The sequence below is a fragment of the Oncorhynchus gorbuscha genome, linkage group LG07 (assembly GCF_021184085.1).
Source record: "Oncorhynchus gorbuscha isolate QuinsamMale2020 ecotype Even-year linkage group LG07, OgorEven_v1.0, whole genome shotgun sequence".
Taxonomy (NCBI): Eukaryota; Metazoa; Chordata; class Actinopteri; order Salmoniformes; family Salmonidae; genus Oncorhynchus; species Oncorhynchus gorbuscha.
In genome coordinates this window covers 87,414,925-87,439,849 of record NC_060179.1, presented here as the reverse complement: position 1 = coordinate 87,439,849, position 24,925 = coordinate 87,414,925, and the positions used below count along the sequence as shown (strand labels likewise).

General features: G+C 50.5%; 1 protein-coding gene across 1 annotated transcript in view; it reads right to left on the bottom strand.

Annotated features, from left to right (window-relative positions):
- Window positions 1-6,374: 6,374 nt before the first annotated feature.
- The window catches only part of LOC124039067 (striatin-like), an 84,788-nt gene continuing 66,237 nt past the window's right edge, over window positions 6,375-24,925 (bottom strand). The window contains exons 10-19 of the mRNA XM_046354948.1: window positions 23,251-23,361; window positions 20,005-20,151; window positions 17,064-17,200; window positions 13,753-13,928; window positions 12,580-12,749; window positions 11,747-11,911; window positions 11,499-11,639; window positions 10,758-10,859; window positions 9,970-10,056; window positions 6,375-7,652 (exon numbers count right to left, since the gene is read on the bottom strand). Coding sequence (XP_046210904.1) covers window positions 7,483-7,652; window positions 9,970-10,056; window positions 10,758-10,859; window positions 11,499-11,639; window positions 11,747-11,911; window positions 12,580-12,749; window positions 13,753-13,928; window positions 17,064-17,200; window positions 20,005-20,151; window positions 23,251-23,361 — 1,406 coding nt within the window. The 3' untranslated portion in view covers window positions 6,375-7,482. The remainder of the gene's footprint in view (window positions 7,653-9,969; window positions 10,057-10,757; window positions 10,860-11,498; window positions 11,640-11,746; window positions 11,912-12,579; window positions 12,750-13,752; window positions 13,929-17,063; window positions 17,201-20,004; window positions 20,152-23,250; window positions 23,362-24,925) is intronic.

Sequence of the window (24,925 nt, the reverse complement as noted above, 5' to 3'; positions counted from 1 at the left end):
ACAGTCCTGCACTGCCTCTACCTCCACCATGGACACAGGACAGTCCTGCACAGCCTCTACCTCCACCATGGACACAGGACAGTCCTGTACTGCCTCTACCTCCCTCCACCATGGACACAGGACAGTCCTGTACTGCCTCTACCTCCCTCCACCATGGACACAGGACAGTCCTGCACTGCCTCTACCTCCCTCCACCATGGACAAAGGACAGTCCTGTACTGCCTCTACCTCCACCATGGACACAGGACAGTCCTGTACTGCCTCTACCTCCCTCCACCATGGACACAGGACATTCCTGCACTGCCTCTACCTCCCTCCACCATGGACACAGGACAGTCCTGTACTGCCTCTACCTCCCTCCACCATGGACACAGGACAGTCCTGCACTGCCTCTACCTCCACCATGGACACAGGACAGTCCTGCACTGCCTCTACCTCCACCATGGACACAGGACAGTCCTGTACTGCCTCTACCTCCCTCCACCATGGACACAGGACAGTCCTGTACTGCCTCTACCTCCCTCCACCATGGACACAGGACATTCCGGCACTGCCTCTACCTCCCTCCACCATGGACACAGGACAGTCCTGTACTGCCTCTACCTCCCTCCACCATGGACACAGGACAGTCCTGCACTGCCTCTACCTCCACCATGGACACAGGACAGTCCTGCACTGCCTCTACCTCCACCAGGGACACAGGACAGTCCTGCACTGCCTCTACCTCCACCAGGGACACAGGACAGTCCTGTACTGCCTCTACCTCCACCAGGGACACAGGACAGTCCTGCACTGCCTATACCTCCACCAGGGACACAAGACAGTCCTGCACTGCCTCTACCTCCACCATGGACACAGGACAGTCCTGCACTGCCTCTACCTCCACCAGGGACACAGGACAGTCCTGCACTGCCTCTACCTCCACCAGGGACACAGGACAGTCCTGCACTGCCTCTACCTCCACCAGGGACACAGGACAGTCCTGCACTGCCTCTACCTCCACCATGGACACATGACAGTCCTGCACTGCCTCTACCTCCCTCCACCATGGACACAGGACAGTCCTGACACCTCCACCATGGACACAGGACAGTCCTGCACAGCCTCTACCTCCACCATGGACACAGGACAGTCCTGTACTGCCTCTACCTCCCTCCACCATGGACACAGGACAGTCCTGTACTGCCTCTACCTCCCTCCACCATGGACACAGGACAGTCCTGCACTGCCTCTACCTCCCTCCACCATGGACAAAGGACAGTCCTGTACTGCCTCTACCTCCACCATGGACACAGGACAGTCCTGTACTGCCTCTACCTCCCTCCACCATGGACACAGGACATTCCTGCACTGCCTCTACCTCCCTCCACCATGGACACAGGACAGTCCTGTACTGCCTCTACCTCCCTCCACCATGGACACAGGACAGTCCTGCACTGCCTCTACCTCCACCATGGACACAGGACAGTCCTGCACTGCCTCTACCTCCACCATGGACACAGGACAGTCCTGTACTGCCTCTACCTCCCTCCACCATGGACACAGGACAGTCCTGTACTGCCTCTACCTCCCTCCACCATGGACACAGGACATTCCGGCACTGCCTCTACCTCCCTCCACCATGGACACAGGACAGTCCTGTACTGCCTCTACCTCCCTCCACCATGGACACAGGACAGTCCTGCACTGCCTCTACCTCCACCATGGACACAGGACAGTCCTGCACTGCCTCTACCTCCACCAGGGACACAGGACAGTCCTGCACTGCCTCTACCTCCACCAGGGACACAGGACAGTCCTGTACTGCCTCTACCTCCACCAGGGACACAGGACAGTCCTGCACTGCCTATACCTCCACCAGGGACACAAGACAGTCCTGCACTGCCTCTACCTCCACCATGGACACAGGACAGTCCTGCACTGCCTCTACCTCCACCAGGGACACAGGACAGTCCTGCACTGCCTCTACCTCCACCAGGGACACAGGACAGTCCTGCACTGCCTCTACCTCCCTCCACCATGGACACAGGACAGTCCTGTACTGCCTCTACCTCCCTCCACCATGGACACAGGACAGTCCTGCACTGCCTCTACCTCCCTCCACCATGGACAAAGGACAGTCCTGTACTGCCTCTACCTCCCTCCACCATGGACACAGGACAGTCCTGCACTGCCTCTACCTCCCTCCACCATGGACAAAGGACAGTCCTGTACTGCCTCTACCTCCACCATGGACACAGGACAGTCCTGTACTGCCTCTACCTCCCTCCACCATGGACACAGGACATTCCTGCACTGCCTCTACCTCCCTCCACCATGGACACAGGACAGTCCTGTACTGCCTCTACCTCCCTCCACCATGGACACAGGACAGTCCTGCACTGCCTCTACCTCCACCATGGACACAGGACAGTCACTGCCTCTACCTCCACCATGGACACAGGACAGTCCTGTACTGCCTCTACCTCCCTCCACCATGGACACAGGACAGTCCTGTACTGCCTCTACCTCCCTCCACCATGGACACAGGACATTCCGGCACTGCCTCTACCTCCCTCCACCATGGACACAGGACAGTCCTGTACTGCCTCTACCTCCCTCCACCATGGACACAGGACAGTCCTGCACTGCCTACCTCCACCATGGACACAGGACTCCACCACCTCCACCAGGGACACAGGACAGTCCTGCACTGCCTCTACCTCCACCAGGGACACAGGACAGTCCTGTACTGCCTCTACCTCCACCAGGGACACAGGACAGTCCTACTGCCTACCTCCACCAGGGACACAAGACAGTCCTGCACTGCCTCTACCTCCACCATGGACACAGGACAGTCCTGCACTGCCTCTACCTCCACCAGGGACACAGGACAGTCCTGCACTGCCTCTACCTCCACCAGGGACACAGGACAGTCCTGCCTCTACTGACACAGGACAGTCCTGCACTGCCTCTACCTCCACCATGGACACATGACAGTCCTGCACTGCCTCTACCTCCACCATGGACACAGGACAGTCCTGTACTGCCTCTACCTCCCTCCACCATGGACACAGGACAGTCCTGTACTGCCTCTACCTCCCTCCACCATGGACACAGGACAGTCCTGCACTGCCTCTACCTCCACCATGGACACAGGACAGTCCTGCACAGCCTCTACCTCCACCATGGACACAGGACAGTCCTGTACTGCCTCTACCTCCCTCCACCATGGACACAGGACAGTCCTGTACTGCCTCTACCTCCCTCCACCATGGACACAGGACAGTCCTGCACTGCCTCTACCTCCCTCCACCATGGACAAAGGACAGTCCTGTACTGCCTCTACCTCCACCATGGACACAGGACAGTCCTGTACTGCCTCTACCTCCCTCCACCATGGACACAGGACATTCCTGCACTGCCTCTACCTCCACCATGGACACAGGACAGTCCTGCACTGCCTCTACCTCCCTCCACCATGGACAAAGGACAGTCCTGTACTGCCTCTACCTCCACCATGGACACAGGACAGTCCTGTACTGCCTCTACCTCCCTCCACCATGGACACAGGACATTCCTGCACTGCCTCTACCTCCACCAGGGACACAGGACAGTCCTGCACTGCCTATACCTCCACCAGGGACACAAGACAGTCCTGCACTGCCTCTACCTCCACCATGGACACAGGACAGTCCTGCACTGCCTCTACCTCCACCAGGGACACAGGACAGTCCTGCACTGCCTCTACCTCCACCAGGGACACAGGACAGTCCTGCACTGCCTCTACCTCCACCAGGGACACAGGACAGTCCTGCACTGCCTCTACCTCCACCATGGACACATGACAGTCCTGCACTGCCTCTACCTCCACCATGGACACAGGACAGTCCTGTACTGCCTCTACCTCCCTCCACCATGGACACAGGACAGTCCTGTACTGCCTCTACCTCCCTCCACCATGGACACAGGACAGTCCTGCACTGCCTCTACCTCCACCATGGACACAGGACAGTCCTGCACAGCCTCTACCTCCACCATGGACATAGGACAGTCCTGTACTGCCTCTACCTCCCTCCACCATGGACACAGGACAGTCCTGTACTGCCTCTACCTCCCTCCACCATGGACACAGGACAGTCCTGCACTGCCTCTACCTCCCTCCACCATGGACAAAGGACAGTCCTGTACTGCCTCTACCTCCACCATGGACACAGGACAGTCCTGTACTGCCTCTACCTCCCTCCACCATGGACACAGGACATTCCTGCACTGCCTCTACCTCCCTCCACCATGGACACAGGACAGTCCTGTACTGCCTCTACCTCCCTCCACCATGGACACAGGACAGTCCTGCACTGCCTCTACCTCCACCATGGACACAGGACAGTCCTGCACTGCCTCTACCTCCACCATGGACACAGGACAGTCCTGTACTGCCTCTACCTCCCTCCACCATGGACACAGGACAGTCCTGTACTGCTTCTACCTCCCTGTGGTCCTGTGTAGCTCAGTTGGTAGAGCATGGCGCTTGTAACGCCAGGGTAGTGGGTTCGATCCCCGGGACCACCCATACGTAGAATGTATGCACACATGACTGTAAGTCGCTTTGGATAAAAGCGTCTGCTAAATGGCATATATTATTATTATTATTTATTATTATTACCTCCCTCCACCATGGACACAGGACAGTCCTGCAGTGCCTCTACCTCCACCATGGACACAGGACAGTCCTGCACTGCCTCTACCTCCACCTTGGACACAGGACAGTCCTGTACTGCCTCTACCTCCCTCCACCTTGGACACAGGACAGTCCTGCACTGCCTCTACCTCCACCTTGGACACATGACAGTCCTGCACTGCCTCTACCTCCACCATGGACACAGGACAGTCCTGCACTGCCTCTACCTCCACCATGGACACAGGACAGTCCTGTACTGCCTCTACCTCCACCAGGGACACAGGACAGTCCTGCACTGCCTCTACCTCCACCATGGACACAGGACAGTCCTGTACTGCCTCTACCTCCACCAGGGACACAGGACAGTCCTGCACTGCCTCTACCTCCACCTTGGACACAGGACAGTCCTGCACTGCCTCTACCTCCACCATGGACACAGGACAGTCCTGCACTGCCTCTACCTCCACCATGGACACAGGACAGTCCTGTACTGCCTCTACCTCCACCATGGACATAGGACAGTCCTGCACTGCCTCTACCTCCACCATGGACACAGGACAGTCCTGCACTGCCTCTACCTCCCTCCACCATGGACACACGACAGTCCTGCACTGCCTCTACCCCAACCATGGACACAGGAGACTGAACCTCTTGTTGTAGAGGCTGTATTGTAAACACAGACCTGTTACAGCAGACTGAACCTCATGTTGTAGAGGCTGTATTGTAAACATAGACCTGTTACAGCAGACTGAACCTCATGTTGTAGAGGCTGTATTGTAAACACAGACCTGTTACAGCAGACTGAACCTCATGTTGTAAACACAGACCTGTTACTGCAGACTGAACCTCGTGTTGTAGAGGCTGTATTGTAAACACAGACCTGTTACAGCAGACTGAACCTCATGTTGTAAACACAGACCTGTTACTGCAGACTGAACCTCATGTTGTAAACACAGACCTGTTACTGCAGACTGAACCTCATGTTGTAAACACAGACCTGTTACTGCAGACTGAACCTCATGTTGTAAACACAGACCTGTTACTGCAGACTGAACCTCATGTTGTAATCACAGACCTGTTACTGCAGACTGAACCTCATGTTGTAAACACAGACCTGTTACTGCAGACTGAACCTCATGTTGTAAACACAGACCTGTTACTGCAGACTGAACCTCATGTTGTAGAGGCTGTATTGTAAACACAGACCTGTTACTGCAGACTGAACCTCATTTTGTAAACACAGACCTGTTACTGCAGACTGAACCTCATGTTGTAGAGGCTGTATTGTAAACACAGACCTGTTACAGCAGACTGAACCTCATGTTGTAAACACAGACCTGTTACTGCAGACTGAACCTCATTTTGTAAACACAGACCTGTTACTGCAGACTGAACCTCATGTTGTAAACACAGACCTGTTTCTGCAGACTGAACCTCATGTTGCAGAACCAGATTTACTTTGGTAACATGACTAATTTGCAGTGTACAATTATAACTAGGAATTCTTCGAACCAACAGGAAACATTTACTTGGTCTGTTTCACTCTGCCAGATTGGCTTTGAAGAAGTGATTCCCCTCTAGCCTGGTCCCAGATCTGTTTATGCTGCCTTACCAACTCCTATATAGTCAATAGTAAAACAGCACAAAGATCTGGGACAAGGCTCATTTCCACACATGCTATTTATCAAAAATTAACACTCAAACATCAACACAGTAAGTTAAGACTTAATATATTATAGGTATTTGCAATTTTACACCCAATGTTTTGTAAAAACGGACACCATCGTGAAAACCTTTCCTCATTAACTCCACCTCCCTCAAAAAAACAGTTCTGTAAAATAACTGATGTTTCAAGACCTTTTTAAAGCAAAGGCACATTTGTCAATAAGTGTTCTTAAAAGGAAAGCAGAGAGAGAGAAAGGCTGGCTGGAGGCAGGCAGAGTAGAAGCAGAAAAGAATAGTGAGATGCCACAGCCAGTCTTCAGGAAGTACTCCACATCTCCATCACAACACAACTCTGAACCTGACATGGAGGAGAAGGAGAGGAGGGACCAGGGAGCAGACAGGGGTCTAAATGGGAGAAGCCTGAGCCTAGAGATTGGGGAAAGGAGAGGCCCGGGGTTCTGGGGAAAGGAGAGGCCCGGGTTCTGGGGAAAGGAGAGGCCCGGGGTTCTGGGGAAAGGAGAGTCCCGGGGTTCTGGGGAAAGGAGAGGCCCGGGGTTCTGGGGAAAGGAGAGGCCCGGGGTTCTGGAGAAAGGAGAGGCCCGGGGTTCTGGGGAAAGGAGAGGCCCGGGGTTCTGGGGAAAGGAGAGGCCCGGGGTTCTGGGGAAAGGAGAGGCCCGGGGTTCTGGGGAAAGGGGGGGTTAGGGCATGGTGCTCCACTTCTCCAGTGAGTCTACACTATAAAACACCTGTCAGTCTGTCTTCAACCACTCGCTAGCTGCAGACAGACCATAAGATTAGTCTGAACCAGTCAGTCTTTGTGGGTGTTCATTGGATGCAGGTTGAGGAGGAGGGTCTCTGTGGCCGTTCACACCCAGGGGCCTGCCTGGATTATAGAGGGAGGAGGAAGCCTTGTGCCCAATAGCAGTTCTCCTAACAGACCTCCCAGTCAACCACAGCCCTGACCCTCTCCCTCTGGAGGAGGGCCTAGTCTAGGGCTTAGTAGAGGCTATTGGCTGCACCATCCACCAGTCAAAACAGGGAACCAGTAGCGCTAGAGGGGATATGTGTGAGATGAAGTCTGCGTAGCACCCCACACGCCCACATCTATTGGTCCCTGGAGCTGGGAAGCTGTGTCAGTGGACTGTGATAGGTCCTCGTCATACGAACACCTTGGCAAGAGCGTCTGCCCCGGCGGAGGCGATGTAGGCCTTAGAGGGGTGGAAGGCCACGTCATGGATAGACTCATCATTCTTCTTCCTGTGAGCTGTAAACTCCTGGATACACGTCTTAGTCTCCAGGTTCCACAGACGAATAGAACAGTCATGACCTGAGGGAGGAGAGGAGAAAGGGATTAGGGAGGGGAAAATGATCAAAGAGGAGAGCAGGAAGAAGTTAGAGGAAAGTGAACAGGAGATGGGCGACAAGGCAGTTCATATAAAGTATACAGCTCTGGTGTCCCACAGGGCTCAGATCTAGACCCTCTCCTATTCTGGTGTCCCCCAGGGCTCAGGTCTAGACCCTCTCCTGTTCTGGTGTCCCCCAGGGCTCAGATCTAGACCCTATCAACTCATCCCTGACCGCTGGCTACGTCCCTTCCGTCTTCAAGAGAGCGAGAGTTGCACCCCTTCTGAAAAAACCTACACTCGATCCCTCCGATGTCAACAACTACAGACCAGTATCCCTTCTTTCTTTTCACTCCAAAACTCTTGAACGCGCCGTCCTTGGCCAGCTCTCCCGCTATCTCTCTCTGAATGACCTTCTTGATCCAAATCAGTCAGGTTTCAAGACTAGTCATTCAACTGAGACTGCTCTTCTCTGTATCACGGAGGCGCTCCGCATTGCTAAAGCTAACTCTCTCTCCTCTGCTCTCATCCTTCTAGACCTATCGGCTGCCTTCGATACTGTGAACCATCAGATCCTCCTCTCCACCCTCTCCGAGTTGGGCATCTCCGGCGCGGCCCACGCTTGGATTGCGTCCTACCTGACAGGTCGCTCCTACCAGGTGGCGTGGCGGGAATCTGTCTCCTCACCACGCGCTCTCACCACTGGTGTCCCCCAGGGCTCTGTTCTAGGCCCTCTCCTATTCTCGCTATACACCAAGTCACTTGGCTCTGTCATAACCTCACATGGTCTCGCCTATCATTGCTATGCAGACTACACACAATTAATCTTCTCCTTTCCCCCTTCTGATGACCAGGTGGCGAATCGCATCTCTGCATGTCTGGCAGACATATCAGTGTGGATGACGGATCACCACCTCAAGCTGAACCTCGGCAAGACGGAGCTGCTCTTCCTCCCGGGGAAGGACTGCCCGTTCCATGATCTCGCCATCACGGTTGACAACTCCATTGTGTCCTCCTCCCAGAGCGCTAAGAACCTTGGCGTGATCCTGGACAACACCCTGTCGTTCTCAACTAACATCAAGGCGGTGGCCCGTTCCTGTAGGTTCATGCTCTACAACATCCGCAGAGTACGACCCTGCCTCACACAGGAAGCGGAGCAGGTCCTAATCCAGGCACTTGTCATCTCCCGTCTGGATTACTGCAACTCGCTGTTGGCTGGGCTCCCTGCCTGTGCCATTAAACCCCTACAACTCATCCAGAACGCCGCAGCCCGTCTGGTGTTCAACCTTCCCAAGTTCTCTCACGTCACCCCGCTCCTCCGCTCTCTCCACTGGCTTCCAGTTGAAGCTCGCATCCGCTACAAGACCATGGTGCTTGCCTATGGAGCTGTGAGGGGAACGGCACCTCAGTACCTCCAGGCTCTGATCAGGCCCTACACCCAAACAAGGGCACTGCGTTCATCCACCTCTGGCCTGCTCGCCTCCCTACCACTGAGGAAGTACAGTTCCCGCTCAGCCCAGTCAAAACTGTTCGCTGCTCTGGCCCCCCAATGGTGGAACAAACTCCCTCACGACGCCAGGACAGCGGAGTCAATCACCACCTTCCGGAGACACCTGAAACCCCACCTCTTTAAGGAATACCTAGGATAGGATAAAGTAATCCTTCTACCCCACCCCCTTAAAAGATTTCGATGCACTATTGTAAAGTGGCTGTTTTCCATTGAATGTCATAAGGTGAATGCACCAATTTGTAAGTCGCTTTGGATAAGAGCGTCTGCTAAATTACTTAAATGTAATGTAAATGTCTCTCCTGTTCTGGTGTACCCCAGGGCTCAGGTCTAGACCCTCTCCTGTTCTGGTGTACCCCAGGGCTCAGGTCTAGACCCTCTCCTGTTCTGGTGTCCCCCAGGGCTCAGGTCTAGACCCTCTCCTGTTCTGGTGTCCCCCAGGGCTTAGGTCTAGACCCTCTCCTGTTCTGGTGTCCCCCATGGCTCAGGTCTAGACCCTCTCCTGTTCTGGTGTCCCCCAGGGCTCAGTTCCAGGCCCTCTCCTGTTTTATAAAGTATACAGCTCTGGTGTACCCCAGGGCTCAGGTCTAGACCCTCTCCTGTTCTGGTGTCCCCCAGGGCTCAGTTCCAGGCCCTCTCCTGTTTTATAAAGTGTACAGCTCTGGTGTCCCCCAGGGCTCAGGTCTAGGCCCTCTCCTGTTTAATAGTCTGTCATATCATCACATGCAGAATGACAAGGTATATATCTAGCTGAGTATGTTAGAAATCATTGTTATGGAGAGTTAGCTACTTACTGCCAGACATCAGATAGAGACCATTGGGGTCGACAGCTAAACTGGTAACAGCATCCAGGTGGGCCACCATCGAGTGGACCAGCTTTCCTGAAGAGTTCAAATGGACAACATTTGTTAATTTAATGTTTCTGCTTTCTGTGTGAAGGTTAAGCTTTCTGTGTGAAGGTTAAGCTGTCTGTGTGAAGGTTAAGCTTTCTGTGTGAAGGTTAAGCTTTCTGTGTGAAGGTTAAGCTTTCTGTGTGAAGGTTAAGCTCTCTGTGTGAAGGTTAAGCTCTCTGTGTGAAGGTTAAGCTTTCTGTGTGAAGGTTAAGCTGTCTGTGTGAAGGTTAAGCTTTCTGTGTGAAGGTTAAGCTTTCTGTGTGAAGGTTAAGCTTTCTGTGTGAAGGTTAAGCTCTCTGTGTGAAGGTTAAGCTGTCTGTGTGAAGGTTAAGCTGTCTGTGTGAAGGCTAAGCTGTCTGTGTGAAGGTTAAGCTGTCTGTGTGAAGGTTAAGCTTTCTGTGTGAAGGTTAAGCTTTCTGTGTGAAGGTTAAGCTTTCTGTGTGAAGGTTAAGCTTTCTGTGTGAAGGTTAAGCTCTCTGTGAATTCATTCCGCTTTTAAAAACATCTATAAAATAAACTGCCATGAGAAACCAAACGGTCAGGTTGAGGTAAAACCTGGAGGACCGCGAGATTCCACATAGTTTCAGATTGATGGAGGACCATGAAGACATTTAGTTCTGTGAGGAAGACACTGTTGGAGTGAAAAACTCATAGAAAGTTTATATGTAGACCAGCAAAATGGCTGTTACCCGTGTTATTGTCGTAGAACTTGATGCGTTTGTCCTCCTCAGCGGTGATGGTGATGGGGAGGGTGGGGTGACTCAGCACCTTGTTGATCTGACAGGGGGTACCTGGGGAGAGGAGAGAGAGCTTGTTAGGTCATATCTGGCTCCAAGGACCATGTACATTAATAATATACCAAGGCTTCCCAAACTGGCTTCAAATAGCTTCCTTTACTTTTTAACAAAAAGGTCTGGAGGCTTCCCAAACTCCCTCCCTCCCTCCCTCCAGACCTACCCGTCTCCGCAGCAGACTCCAGGCTGAGCACCAGTTGCTGTGTTTCTATGTTGAAGAGGCTGATCTGATCTGATCATCCACTCACTCACTCCCTCGCCCCTCCCTCCCTCCAGACCTACCCGTCTCCACAGCAGACTCCAGGCTGAGCACCAGTTGCTGTGTCTCCATGTTGAACAGGCCGATCTGATCACCCCCCCCCCTCCTTCCTCCCTCCCTCCCTCCCCTCCCTCCCTCCATCCCTCCCTCCAGACCTACCCGTCTCCGCAGCAGACTCCAGGCTGAGCACCAGTTGCTGTGTCTCCATGTTGAACAGGCCGATCTGATCATCCCTCCCTCCCTCCCTCCTCCCTCCCTCCAGACCTACCCGTCTCCGCAGCAGACTCCAGGCTGATCACCAGTTGCTGTGTCTCCATGTTGAACAGGCCGATCTGATCATCCCTCCCTCCCTCGCCCCTCCCTCCCTCCAGACCTACCCGTCTCCGCAGCAGACTCCAGGCTGAGCACCAGTTGCTGTGTCTCCATGTTGAACAGGCCGATCTGACCGCTGGTGAAAGATGTCACCATGTGGGCGGGGTCACTGCAGACCACGTCCACTGACGAGGGCACGCCAAACTCTGAAGCAGCGAACCACAGTTGTTGATTTCACCACAGAATTTGAATATGATAAACACACAACACAAATGAATCAGCGTAGGATTCTGTTGACATGAATGAGAATGACCTTTAGTGTGGAAGGTGACCAGGGCAGGCTTGGTATCGGAGGCGTCCCACAGCTTGACCGTGCCGTCTCCAGAGCAAGACAAGAGTCTCTGATGAACACCACTGTACACCAGACCCCACACCGAGTCAGTATGACCACACAGCGCCCCGCGCAGGACAGACGGCTCTATTACACACAGGGAGGAGGACATGTTACAGACAGACAGACACAAACACACAGACGGAAAAACAGGGAGAGCGAGAGAGGGGGCAGTGTGAACAGACAGACACAGACAGACACAGACACAAAGACAGAGACAGACAGACAGCCAGAGCACAGCTAGAGAGAACAGAGAGAGAGATAACAGAGAGAGAGTAGAGAGAGAAAGAGAGAGAGAGAGAACAGAGAGAGAGAACAGAGAGAGAGATAACAGAAAGAGAGAGAGAACAGAGAGAGAGAGCAGAGAGAGAAAGAGAGAACAGAGAGAGAGAACAGAGAGAGAACAGAGAGAGAGAGAGAGAGAACAGAGAGAGAGAGAGAGAACAGAGAGAGAGAGAACAGAGAGAACAGAGAGAGAGAGAACAGAGAGAGAGAACAGAGAGAGAGAGAACAGAGAGAGAGAACAGAGAGAACAGAGAGAAAGAACAGAGAGAACAGAGAGAGAGAACAGAGAGAAAGAACAGAGAGAACAGAGAGAGAGAGACAGAGAGAACAGAGAGAGAGAACAGAGAGAACAGAGAGAGAGAGACAGAGAACAGAGAGAGAGAGATAACAGAGAGAACAGAGAGAGAGACAGAGAGAACAGAGAGAGAGAGAGAGAGAGAGAACAGACACAGCCAGCCCTCTGTTCTTACCGTATGAATCGTATGGGTCTAGGTTAGGGTTCGGTGTGTTCCAGCTCTGAATGGTGCCGTCCAGCCCTCCACTGAAACACTGCTCTCCTGTACTGCTCATCACAACACACAGCACTGGACCCTGGTGGGCCCTGAACGTGTGCATGGGTTCCACATCTACAGAGGCATTCCTGGAGATAAAAAATTTCTACACAATCTAGACTGTATAAAAGGTAACATAGATGTCTTGTGAGAGACATTGGTCTCACCATGTTTGGAGTCAATTCCGGAAGGAAACTGAAATTCCAACTCTCCCCTGGTGAGAGCAAATGTCTCAATGACTTTAGTGAAGTAGACGATGATTTGGTTAGGGTTAACATTATAGTACTATTAGACAGGGAGGTTAACATTATAGTACTGTCAGACAGGGAGGTTAACATTATAGTACTATCAGACAGGGAGGTTAACATTATAGTACTATCAGACAGGGAGGTTAACATTATAGTACTATTAGACAGGGAGGTTAACATTATAGTACTATTAGACAGGGAGGTTAACATTATAGTACTATCAGACAGGGAGGTTAACATTATAGTACTATTAGACAGGGAGGTTAACATTATAGTACTGTCAGACAGGGAGGTTAACATTATAGTACTATTAGACAGGGAGGTTAACATTATAGTACTATTAGACAGGGAGGTTAACATTATAGTACTATTAGACAGGGAGGTTAACATTATAGTACTATTAGACAGGGAGGTTAACATTATAGTACTATTAGACAGGGAGGTTAACATTATAGTACTATTAGACAGGGAGGTTAACATTATAGTACTATCAGACAGGGAGGTTAACATTATAGTACTATTAGACAGGGAGGTTAACATTATAGTACTGTCAGACAGGGAGGTTAACATTATAGTACTATTAGACAGGGAGGTTAACATTATAGTACTATTAGACAGGGAGGTTAACATTATAGTACTATTAGACAGGGAGGTTAACATTATAGTACTATTAGACAGGGAGGTTAACATTATAGTACTATTAGACAGGGAGGTTAACATTATAGTACTATTAGACAGGGAGCTTAACATTATAGTACTATTAGACAGGGAGGTTAACATTATAGTACTATTAGACAGGAAGGTTAACATTATAATACTATTAGACAGGGAGGGTCAGTCTTACTTCTTGGTGGGGGAAGTCTTCTGCAGGTTCCACATCTTCAGCGTGTGGTCCTCTGAGGCGGTGACTAGAACCGCTTCTACGGGGTGGAACGCCAGACCTCGGATCCCGTCAAAGTGGCTCCGTAGGGTAAACTTAGGGTTCCACGTCCTCCTCAGGGCATCCTTGTTGTTGGACATCTGAGGAGGGGAAACACCATGGATTATGGGTAGATAAAGTCTAAGTAAACTGGAATCTTTTGCATCCCCCAGGACAGCAGCAGGGCTGTACATCCCCCAGGACAGCAACAGGGCTGTAGTACTGTACACCCCCCAGGACAGCAGCAGGGCTGTACATCCCCCAGGACAGCAGCAGGGCTGTACATCCCCCAGGACAGCAACAGGGCTGTAGTACTGTACACCCCCCAGGACAGCAGCAGGGCTGTACATCCCCCAGGACAGCAACAGGGCTGTAGTACTGTACACCCCCCAGGACAGCAACAGGGCTGTACATCCCCCAGGACAGCAACAGGGCTGTAGTACTGTACATCCCCCAGGACAGCAACAGGGCTGTACATCCCCCAGGACAGCAACAGGGCTGTAGTACACCCCCAGGACAGCAGCAGGGCTGTACATCCCCCAGACAGCAACAGGGCTGTACATCCCCCACAGGGCTGTACATCCCCCAGACAGTACTGTACATCCCCCAGGACAGCAACAGGGCTGTACATCCCCCAGGACAGCAGCAGGGCTGTACATCCCCCAGGACAGCAACAGGGCTGTAGTACTGTACACCCCCCAGGACAGCAGCAGGGCTGTACATCCCCCAGGACAGCAACAGGGCTGTAGTACTGTACACCCCCCAGGACAGCAACAGGGCTGTACATCCCCCAGGACAGCAACAGGGCTGTAGTACTGTACATCCCCCAGGACAGCAACAGGGCTGTACATCCCCCAGGACAGCAACAGGGCTGTAGTACTGTACATCCCCCAGGACAGCAACAGGGCTGTACATCCCCCAGGACAGCAGCAGGGCTGTACATCCCCCAGGACAGCAACAGGGCTGTAGTACTGTACATCCCCCAGGACAGCAACAGGGCTGTACATCCCCCAGGGCAGCAACAGGGCTGTAGTACTGTACATCCCCCAGGACAGCAACAGGGCTGTACATCCCCCAGGACAGAAACAGGGCTGTAGTACTGTACATCCCCCAGGACAGCAACAGGGCTGTACATCCCCCAGGACAGCAACAGGGCTGTAGTACTGTACATCCCTCAGGACAGCAGCAGGGCTGTAGTACTGTACATCCCCCAGGACAGCAACAGGGCTGTACATCCCTCAGGACAGCAGCAGGGCTGTAGTACTGTACATGCCCCAGGACAGCAACAGGGCTGTACATCCCCCAGGACAGCAACAGGGCTGTACATCCCCCAGGACAGCAACAGGGCTGTAGTACTGTACATCCCCCAGGACAGCAACAGGGCTGTACATCCCCCAGGACAGCAACAGGGCTGTAGTACTGTACATCCCCCAGGACAGCAGCAGGGCTGTAGTACTGTACATCCCCCAGGACAGCAACCGGGCTGTAGAACTGTACATCCCCCAGGACAGCAACAGGGCTGTAGTACTGTACATCCCTCAGGACCTCGGCAAGACGGAGCTGCTCTCTTCCTCCCGGGGAAGGACTGCCCGTTCCATGATCTCGCCATCACGGTCGACAACTCCATTGTGTCCTCCTCCTAGAGCGCCAAGAAAGCAGTCCTAATCCAGGCACTTGTCATCTCCCGTCCTCTTCCTCCCAGGTCACTGTTCTCTCCACTGCTGTACATCCCCCAGGACAGCAACAGGGCTGTAGTACTGTACATCCCCCAGGACAGCTGAAGGGCTGTAGTACTGTACATCCCTCAGGACAGCAACAGGGCTGTAGTACTGTACATCCCCCAGGACAGCAACAGGGCTGTAGTACTGTACATCCCCCAGGACAGCAACAGGGCTGTAGTACTGTACATCCCCCAGGACAGAAACAGGGCTGTAGTACTGTACATCCCCCAGGACAGCAACAGGGCTGTACATCCCCCAGGACAGCAACCGGGCTGTAGTACTGTACATCCCTCAGGACAGCAACAGGGCTGTAGTACTGTGCATCCCCCAGGACAGCAGCAGGGCTGTCCATCCCCCAGGACAGCAACAGGGCTGTAGTACTGTACACCCCCCAGGACAGCAACAGGGCTGTACATCCCCCAGGACAGCAACAGGGCTGTAGTACTGTACATCCCCCAGGACAGCAGCAGGGCTGTACATCCCCCAGGACAGCAGCAGGGCTGTAGTACTGTACATCCCCCAGGACATCAGCAGGGCTGTACATCCCCCAGGACAGCAGCAGGGCTGTAGTACTGTACATCCCCCAGGACAGCAGCAGGGCTGTACATCCCCCAGGACAGCAGCAGGGCTGTACATCCCCCAGGACAGCAGCAGGGCTGTAGTACTGTACATCCCCAGGACAGCAGCAGGGCTGTACATCCCCCAGGACAGCAGCAGGGCTGTACATCCCCCAGCACAGCAGCAGGGCTGTACATCCCCCAGGACAGCAACAGGGCTGTAGTACTGTACATCCCCCAGGACAGCAGCAGGGCTGTACATCCCCCAGGACAGCAGCAGGGCTGTAGTACTGTACATCCCCCAGGACAGCAGCAGGGCTGTACATCGCCCAGGACAGCAGCAGGGCTGTAGTACTGTACATCCCCAGGACAGCAGCAGGGCTGTACATCCCCCAGGACAGCAGCAGGGCTGTACATCCCCCAGCACAGCAGCAGGGCTGTACATCCCCCAGGACAGCAACAGGGCTGTAGTACTGTACATCCCCCAGCACAGCAGCAGGGCTGTACATCCCCCAGGACAGCAGCAGGGCTGTACATCCCCCAGGACAGCAGCAGGGCTGTACATCCCCCAGGACAGCAGCAGGGCTGTACATCCCCCAGGACAGCAGCAGGGCTGTACATCCCCCAGGACAGCAGCAGGGCTGTACATCCCCCAGGACAGCAGCAGGGCTGTTGTACTGTACATCCCCCAGGACAGCAGCAGCACTGTGAGAGCACTATAATACTAACCCTAACCTGAAAGCATATTCATTGAGGAAGGTATTGAGTGGACAGACATCGGAAATGTAAAGCACACAGATCATGTTCTTGGCTAGTGGAGAGTGCAGATTGTATTCCGGGTACCTAAGAGATTCGACTCATGTCGTAGGCCAGACTAACAGCCTCATTAGCTATGCTGAATCCAGCCAGTTCTCCCTCTGCAGTCTTCCTCCTCCCATAGAGGTATATGGATACTTACATCATAGGCCAGACTATCAGCCTCATTAGATACAGTAAGACCAGCCAGCTCTCCCAGGCCCAGTTCAGCCTCCATGTTCACATCAGGACCCAGGATAAAGGCCTTCCCAGAGGAAGGAGGGACCGTCAACACCTCCACTGGAAGAGAAACAGAGACAGTCAATTCATCAATCAACCAATAACCTGCAGGACACTCAAGATGTTAACACTGAGCAAATACATGGTACCATCTAACAGCCCTAGCCCTGGGTCCAACACCTAGTTTAGACTAGCCGTGGGTCCAACACCTAGTTTCGACTAGCCCTGGGTCCAACACCTAGTTTAGACTAGCCCTGGGTCCAACACCTAGTTTAGACTAGCCCTGGGTCCAACACCTAGTTTAGACTAGCCCTGGGTCCAACACCTAGTTTAGACTAGCCCTGGGTCCAACACCTAGTTTAGACTAGCCCTGGGTCCAACACCTAGTTTAGACTAGCCCTGGGTCCAATACCTAGTTTAGACTAGCCCTGGGTCCAACACCTAGTTTAGACTAGCCCTGGGTCCAACACCTAGTTTAGACTAGCCCTGGGTCCAACACCTAGTTTAGACTAGCCCTGGGTCCAACACCTAGTTTAGACTAGCCCTGGGTCCAACACCTAGTTTAGACTAGCCCTGGGTCCAACACCTAGTTTAGACTAGTGGTCCAACAAAGGCAAGGGCAGAGGAGCAGTACCTTTGTCAAAATTCAAGATGTGCACTGGGCAAATTTGTGACCTGTTTCAGGAAACTCGGCGTATGTCGCGGGTCCACTACAGGAGAGACGTTGGAACATCAACTTTTTTTTGGAGGGCAGAAAAGTCTTCCTGAACATGTGAACTTTCATGTGCCTTAATAACAACCATCTATGCCGTCTGTAAATATGAATATAATGGTTAAATAAGGAGCCTAGTTGGTTTAGCCACAGAAAAATACAGCTGCTTTCTCACTCGCCATGATTGGCTGAGATAATGAGTGGGCTGGACATGCCAAGAGATGATTTTGGATTGGTCTGCCATATAGCGTGCTTCTGTCTTTTTGAGTTGGTCAGTATGTGTAGGTAATCCTGTACGAACGCGGTTTAATATACATATATACTGTAAAAAATAAATATAAACATATATATATATTTATTATATATATATATATTTTATCTTGCAGGGTAGTAACGTCATGAGTTGTGATTATGGTTCATTGTTTACCTAGCTAGCTAGCTACATGTCTTAACAAAAGACTCCACCATGCAAGTAACCATTACGGGTGAGTTCATAAATTCAGTCTGGCCATCTACTCCGATTTCAGAGCACTCATGCCAGAGAGAGCAGAATAACTGCTGAATTTAAAAACGCTCTACACCCGTTGAATATGGCCGGTGTCAGTAAACGTCAGTAAACTCATCAGTCAGAGCATCCAACGCAAAACGCTCTGAACTTGGAATGGACAATCTGACAGCAAGGTTACAGTCACCAACACTCTGGATAACATAACAGCCTAACCAGCTCTACTAGGGTGAGTAATGTTCAGTGAGCTGTTCTCTCTCTCTTAGATGTCTGGAAGTAGCTGGCAAGTTAGTACAGAACGGTTGGATCAACCCGTAAAGAGATGGGTGGGGCTAAGGCTTAAGAGGGTGTGAACAATGCTGAATGGGTGGGGCCAAGGCTTAAGAGGGTGTGAACAATGCTGAATGGGTGGGGCTAAGGCTTAAGAGGGTGTGAACAATGCTGAATGGGTGGGGCTAAGGCTTAAGAGGGGATAAGAGCGTCTGCTAAATGACTTAAATGTAAAATGTAAATGTGTGAACAACGCTGAATGGGTGGGGCTAAGGCTTAAGAGGGTGTGAACAATGCTGAATGGGTGGGGCTAAGGCTTAAGAGGGTGTGAACAATGCTGAATGGTTGGGGCTAAGGCTTAAGAGGGTGTGAACAATGCTGAATGGATGGGGCTAATGCTTAAGAGGGTGTGAACAATGCTGAATGGGTGGGGCTAAGGCTTAAGAGGGTGTAAACAATGCTGAATGGGTGGGGCTAATACTTTTGTAATGCAACTTTAGGTATTAGTAAACGTTAATAAGCGATCAAATTAATCACGAGACGTAGTGTTTTCTATAGGGGTCCGTCTTGAAAATACTGTCCTTGTATTTCCCAACCAAAATATCCGGTCGGAGACCGGAAGAAATGGGCTGTCTCTTGTTCATTTGACCAAGAAACAAATCCTAGGCAAATGACAAGACTGTTGACATCGTGTGGAAGCTGTAGGTACTGCAACCTCAGCCATATTTAATGTCTTTCACCCATAACAATGGGTTGAAGCGGCGGATGGATATATTTTTCCACTTTCAGTGATCAGATTTTCCTGCACTTTCCAATGAAACGCACGTTCTGTTAAAGTCACAGCCGTGATTTAACCAGTTTTATAAACGTCTGAGTGTTTTCTATCCACACATACTAATCATATGCATATACTATATTCCTGGCATGAGTAGCAGGGCGCTGAAATGTTGCGCGATTTTTAACAGAATGTTCAAAAAAGTAGAGGGTAGGAGGAAGAGGTTAAGAGGGTGTGAACAATGCTGAATGGGTGGGGCTAAGGATTAAGAGGGTGTGAACACTGCTGAATGGGTGGGGCTAAGGCTTAAGAGGGTGTGAACAATGCTGAATGGGTGTAGACACAGAGGAGCTCTCAAGGAGGAGGACCAAAACATTCAAAGGCCATTTTCTCAGAAGTGTTTATCATCAAGTTTATCAACTTTCAAAGCAGAATGACTTTCCCATTGTTCCTTAAATACAGTGTATGATATAACATTTGAAGCTCTGTGTCTCTGCTTTTATCCAATGTAAAAAACACAATTTCAAATTTTGCTACATAAGACCGATTTGAGCCGGTCACATATGGTAGTACAGAAACAGAGACAGAGACAGGGTCAGTACCTTCATCAGTGTTGTTGTCCTGGTGGTGGTCGTTGAGCCTGGGTTCGTTGGAGCGGGACTGGGAAGTAGAGGAGGGTTCTCTGCGATTCATGTCCTCCTGGTCCCTCAGGTTGGCAAACATGTCCTGGAGCTTAGACCGGTTAGGTCCTGAGGGAGGGCAGACAGGGGACAATATAAATTCGGCACAACAGAGGCTGTGTCCCAAAATGGCAGCCCTATGTGCCCTGGTGAAAAGAAGAGCACTAGAAAGGGAACCGGGTGCCATTTGGGATGCAAACAGAGAGAACTTGGCTTGGAAAGGTAGTACAGCTACCTGTCCCCTCCCCCGAACACACTTCCTGAATACTCAGCACCCCAACATCAAAAAATGATCAAAATAGAATTTGACGAAAACAAGTGAAAGAAAGATTTTGGGAAGAAAATAACGGCGACAGGCTGAAGTGATCAAAGGATGAATCTGGACAGAATGGAGACAGGCTGTAGTGATCAGAGGATGAATCTGGACAGAATGGAGACAGGCTGTAGTGATCAGAGGATGAATCTGGACAGAATTGTTTTGTATCATGACATCAACTTAAATAGTCTCGTCTTTCAAGGTTGCAGAGTTGATTCTAAGTGCTGTTTATGCCCAACCGTCACTTCTATGAGACTCTAGGAGAAGATGACGAATGTTGAGTGCAATATGATTCAGTCAGGGTTTGATTCCTTGTCTTCTATGCGACTCTACTAGAAGATGGGTATGTTGAGTGCATTATGATTCAGTCAGGGTTTGATTCCTTGTCTTCTATAAGATTCTACTAGAAGATGGGTATGTTGAGTGCAATATGATTCAGGGGTTTGATTCCTTGTCTTCTATGAGACTCTACTAGATGGGTATGTTGAGTGCAATATGATTCAGTCAGGGTTTGTTTCCTTGTCTTCTATGAGACTCTACTAGATGGGTACGTTGAGTGCAATATGAGTGCAATATGATTCAATCAAGGTATGATTCCTTGTCTTCTATGAGACTTTACTAAGAAGATGGGAATGTTGAGTGCAATATGATTCAGTCAGGGTTTGATTCCTTGTCTTCTATGAGACTCTACTAGAAGATGGGTATGTTGAGTGCAATATGATTCAGTCAGGGTTTGATTCCTTGTCTTCTATGAGACTCTACTAGAAGATGGGAATGTTGAGTGCAATATGATTCAGTCAGGGTTTGATTCCTTGTCTTCTATAAGACCATACTAGAAGATGGGAATGTTGAGTGCAATATGATTCAGTCAGGGTTTGATTCCTTGTCTTCTATGAGACTCTAGGAGAAGATGGGAATGTTGAGTGCAATATGATTCAATCAGGGTTTGATTCCTTGTCTTCTATGAGATTCTACTAGAAGATGGGAATGTTGAGTGCAATATGATTCAGTCAGGGTTTGATTCCTTGCAGACTAACTCCAATAGAGGTTCTATAGACTGCATTAAGACAGACAATGATAATATACATGGGGAATGATACACTGTAGCTAGCAGTGAACAAATTGATATCTAGAGACAGAACAGAATGGAGCACTGAAGGAAATGAAGGAATAACTAAACAGATACACAGACAATGTTTACACAAAGAGTCAGAATATAGAGAGTTGAAGACAGAGTTATGGAATTAAGGGAGTTGAAGACAGAGATATGGAATTAAGGGAGTTGAAGACAGAGTTATGGAATTAAGGGAGTTGAAGACAGAGTTATGGAAATAAGGGAGTTGAAGACAGAGTTATGGAAATAAGGGAGTTGAAGACAGAGTTATGGAATTAAGGGAGTTGAAGACAGAGATATGGAATTAAGGGAGTTGAAGACAGAGATATGGAATTAAGGGAGTTGAAGACAGAGTTATGGAATTAAGGGAGTTGAAGACAGAGTTATGGAAATAAGGGAGTTGAAGACAGAGTTATGGAAATAAGGGAGTTGAAGACAGAGTTATGGAATTAAGGGAGTTGAAGACAGAGCTATGGAATTAAGGGAGTTGAAGACAGAGTTATGGAATTAAGGGAGTTGAAGACAGAGTTATGGAATTAAGGGAGTTGAAGACAGAGCTATGGAATTAAGGGAGTTGAAGACAGAGTTATGGAATTAAGGGAGTTGAAGACCGAGATATGGAATTAAGGGAGTTGAAGACAGAGATATGGAATTAAGGGAGTTGAAGTGTTATGCAGGTGAATGAGGACCCAAAAGCGACTTGGCGAAAACAGAGTTTTTAATCCAGTAAGAAACTATACAAAACAAAAAGCATAATACTACTCGTAAAGACGAGAACAGACTGGAGACTTGATCGAGAACTGCAGGTTGCCTCGGGAAGGCACTTGAACCTAGCAGACTCAGACACCTGCTCACCACGCAGCATCTGAGGGAAACACGACACGACAGGGCAAAACATAGACACAGCACGGTGAATTATAGATGAGGATCCGACCGGGCAGGTACGGAAAACAAGGAGAGAAATAGGTTACTCTAATCAGGGAAAAGGATCGGGAACAGGTGTGGGAAGACTAAATGATGATTAGGGGAATAGGAACAGCTGGGAGCAGGAACGGAACGATAGAGAGAAGAGAGAGCGAGAGAGTGAGAGAGGGAGGGGGAGAGAGAGGGATAGAAAGAGGGAAAGAACCTAATAAGACCAGCAGAGGGAAACGAATAGAAGGGGAAGCACAGGGACAAGACATGATAATTAATGACAAAACATGACATGAAGACAGAAATATGGAATTAAGGGAGTTGAAGACAGAGTTATGGAATTAAGGGAGTTGAAGACAGAGATATGGAATTAAGGGAGTTGAAGACAGAGATATGGAATTAAGGGAGTTGAAAACGGAGTGGAAGACAGAGAGTTGAAGACAGAGTTATGGAATTAAGGGAGTTGAAGACAGAGTTATGGAATTAAGGGAGTTGAAGACAGAGTTGAAGACAGAGAGTTGAAGAGAGAGTTGAAGACAGAGAGTTGAAGACAGTTGAAGACAGAGTTGAAGACAGAGTTATGGAATTAAGGGAGTTGAAGACAGGGAGTTGAAGACAGGGAGTTGAAGACAGGGAGTTGAAGAAAGGGAGTTGAAGAAAGGGAGTTGAAGACAGAGAGTTGAAGACAGAGAGTTGAAGAGTAAAAGAACAAGATGCTTGTTCTTGATATAAGGTTTTTGTTTATATTTCTCTTACTCTACAGAGAGAGAAGAGGAAGAGGAGGAGGAAGAGGAGGAGGAGGAGGCATCGAGAGAAGACTTACTCTGCCCTACTTTTTTCCCCTTGCGTTCCTTCCTGTACTCCTCTTTGAGTTTGGATATTAGACCCTGGTCCATGTCCCAGGCCCCTGACATGGCAGTCTGCTGCTCCTCCTCTACAGGGGGACAAAACCAGAGCGATATGAGAGGCTGTCCAGGATCTAGATGTGACCAGGAATGAAGCAGCAACCAATTCCTACTGTCCAGGAGGGTTTGCCCTGGTCTTGGATAGTCACCTCCAGTAACTAGCCACTAAGCCCAGATACTATTTCAATAGTTATAAAGGAGTTGGAAGGGAAGGAGAATACCCCAAGGGGTGTAGACCGTTAGGAGTCACAAGGAGCTCAGAGACCCCCCCCCCACCCCCCCCCCCCCACATGGACAAGTCACTGTGGAGACTATCCTTAACCAAAACCACCATGTCCATCTTTCTATCTTTCTTTATTTCTTGCAATCTTTCTAATCCATTTTCCAGGTTTTGGTTCAAATAAAAACTGTATGGTTCACAAAACATGTGGCAAAATGGTAAATTTCTTTCAAAGACCAACATTGAGTCACTGATGTGATCTTCCTGTCTGGGTTGGCGCCTCCCCTTGGGTTGTGCCGTGGAAGAGATCTTTGTGGGCTATACTCGCCCTTGTCTCAGGATGGTAAGTTGGTGGTTGAAGATATCCCTCTAGTGGTGTGGGGGCTGTGATTTGGCAAAGTGGGTGGGGTTATATCCTTCCTGTTTGGCCCTGTCCGGGGGTATCATCAGATGGGGCCACAGTGTCTCCTGACCCCTCCTGTCTCAGCCTCCAGTATTTATGCTGCAGTAGTTTATGTGTCGGGGGGCTAGGGTCAGTCTGTTATATCTGGAGTACTTCTCCTGTCCTATTCGGTGTCCTGTGTGAATTTAAGTGCTCTCTCTCTCTCTCTCTCTCTCTCTCTCTCTCTCTCTCTCTCTCTCTCTCTCTCTCTCTCTCTCTCTCTCTCTCTCTCTCTCTCTCTCTCTCTCTCTCTCTCTCTCTCTCTCTCTCTCTCTCTCTCTCTCTCTCTCTCTCTCTCTCTCTCTCTCTCTCTCTCTCTCTCTCTCTCTCTCTCTCTCTCTCTCTCTCTCTCTCTCTCTCTCTCTCTCTCTCTCTCTCTCTCAGGACCTGAGCGCCCTCTCTCTCTCGGAGGAGGACCTGAGCCCTAGGACCATGTCCCAGGACTACCTGACATGATGACTCCTTGCTGTCCCCAGTCCACCTGACTGCTGCTGCTCCAGTTTCAACTGTTCTGCCAGTGATTATTATTATTTGACCATGCTGGTCATTTATGAACATTTGAACATCTTGGCCATGTTCTGTTATAATCTCCACCCAGCACAGCCAGAAGAGGACTGGCCACCCCTCATAGCCTGGTTCCTCTCTAGGTTTCTTCCTAGGTTTTGGCCTTTCTAGGGAGTTTTTCCTAGCCACCGTGCTTTTACACCTGCATTGCTTGCTGTTTGGGGTTTTAGGCTGGGTTTCTGTACAGCACTTTGAGATATTAGCTGATGTACGAAGGGCTATATAAATACATTTGAACACAGAGGTGGAAAGGTGGACCTGATTACCACAGACTTAGAACACACAATGGAACATAATACAGGCTACAGAGGGTTAGAGACAGGCTACAGAGGGGTAGAGACAGGCTACAGAGGGGTAGAGACAGGCT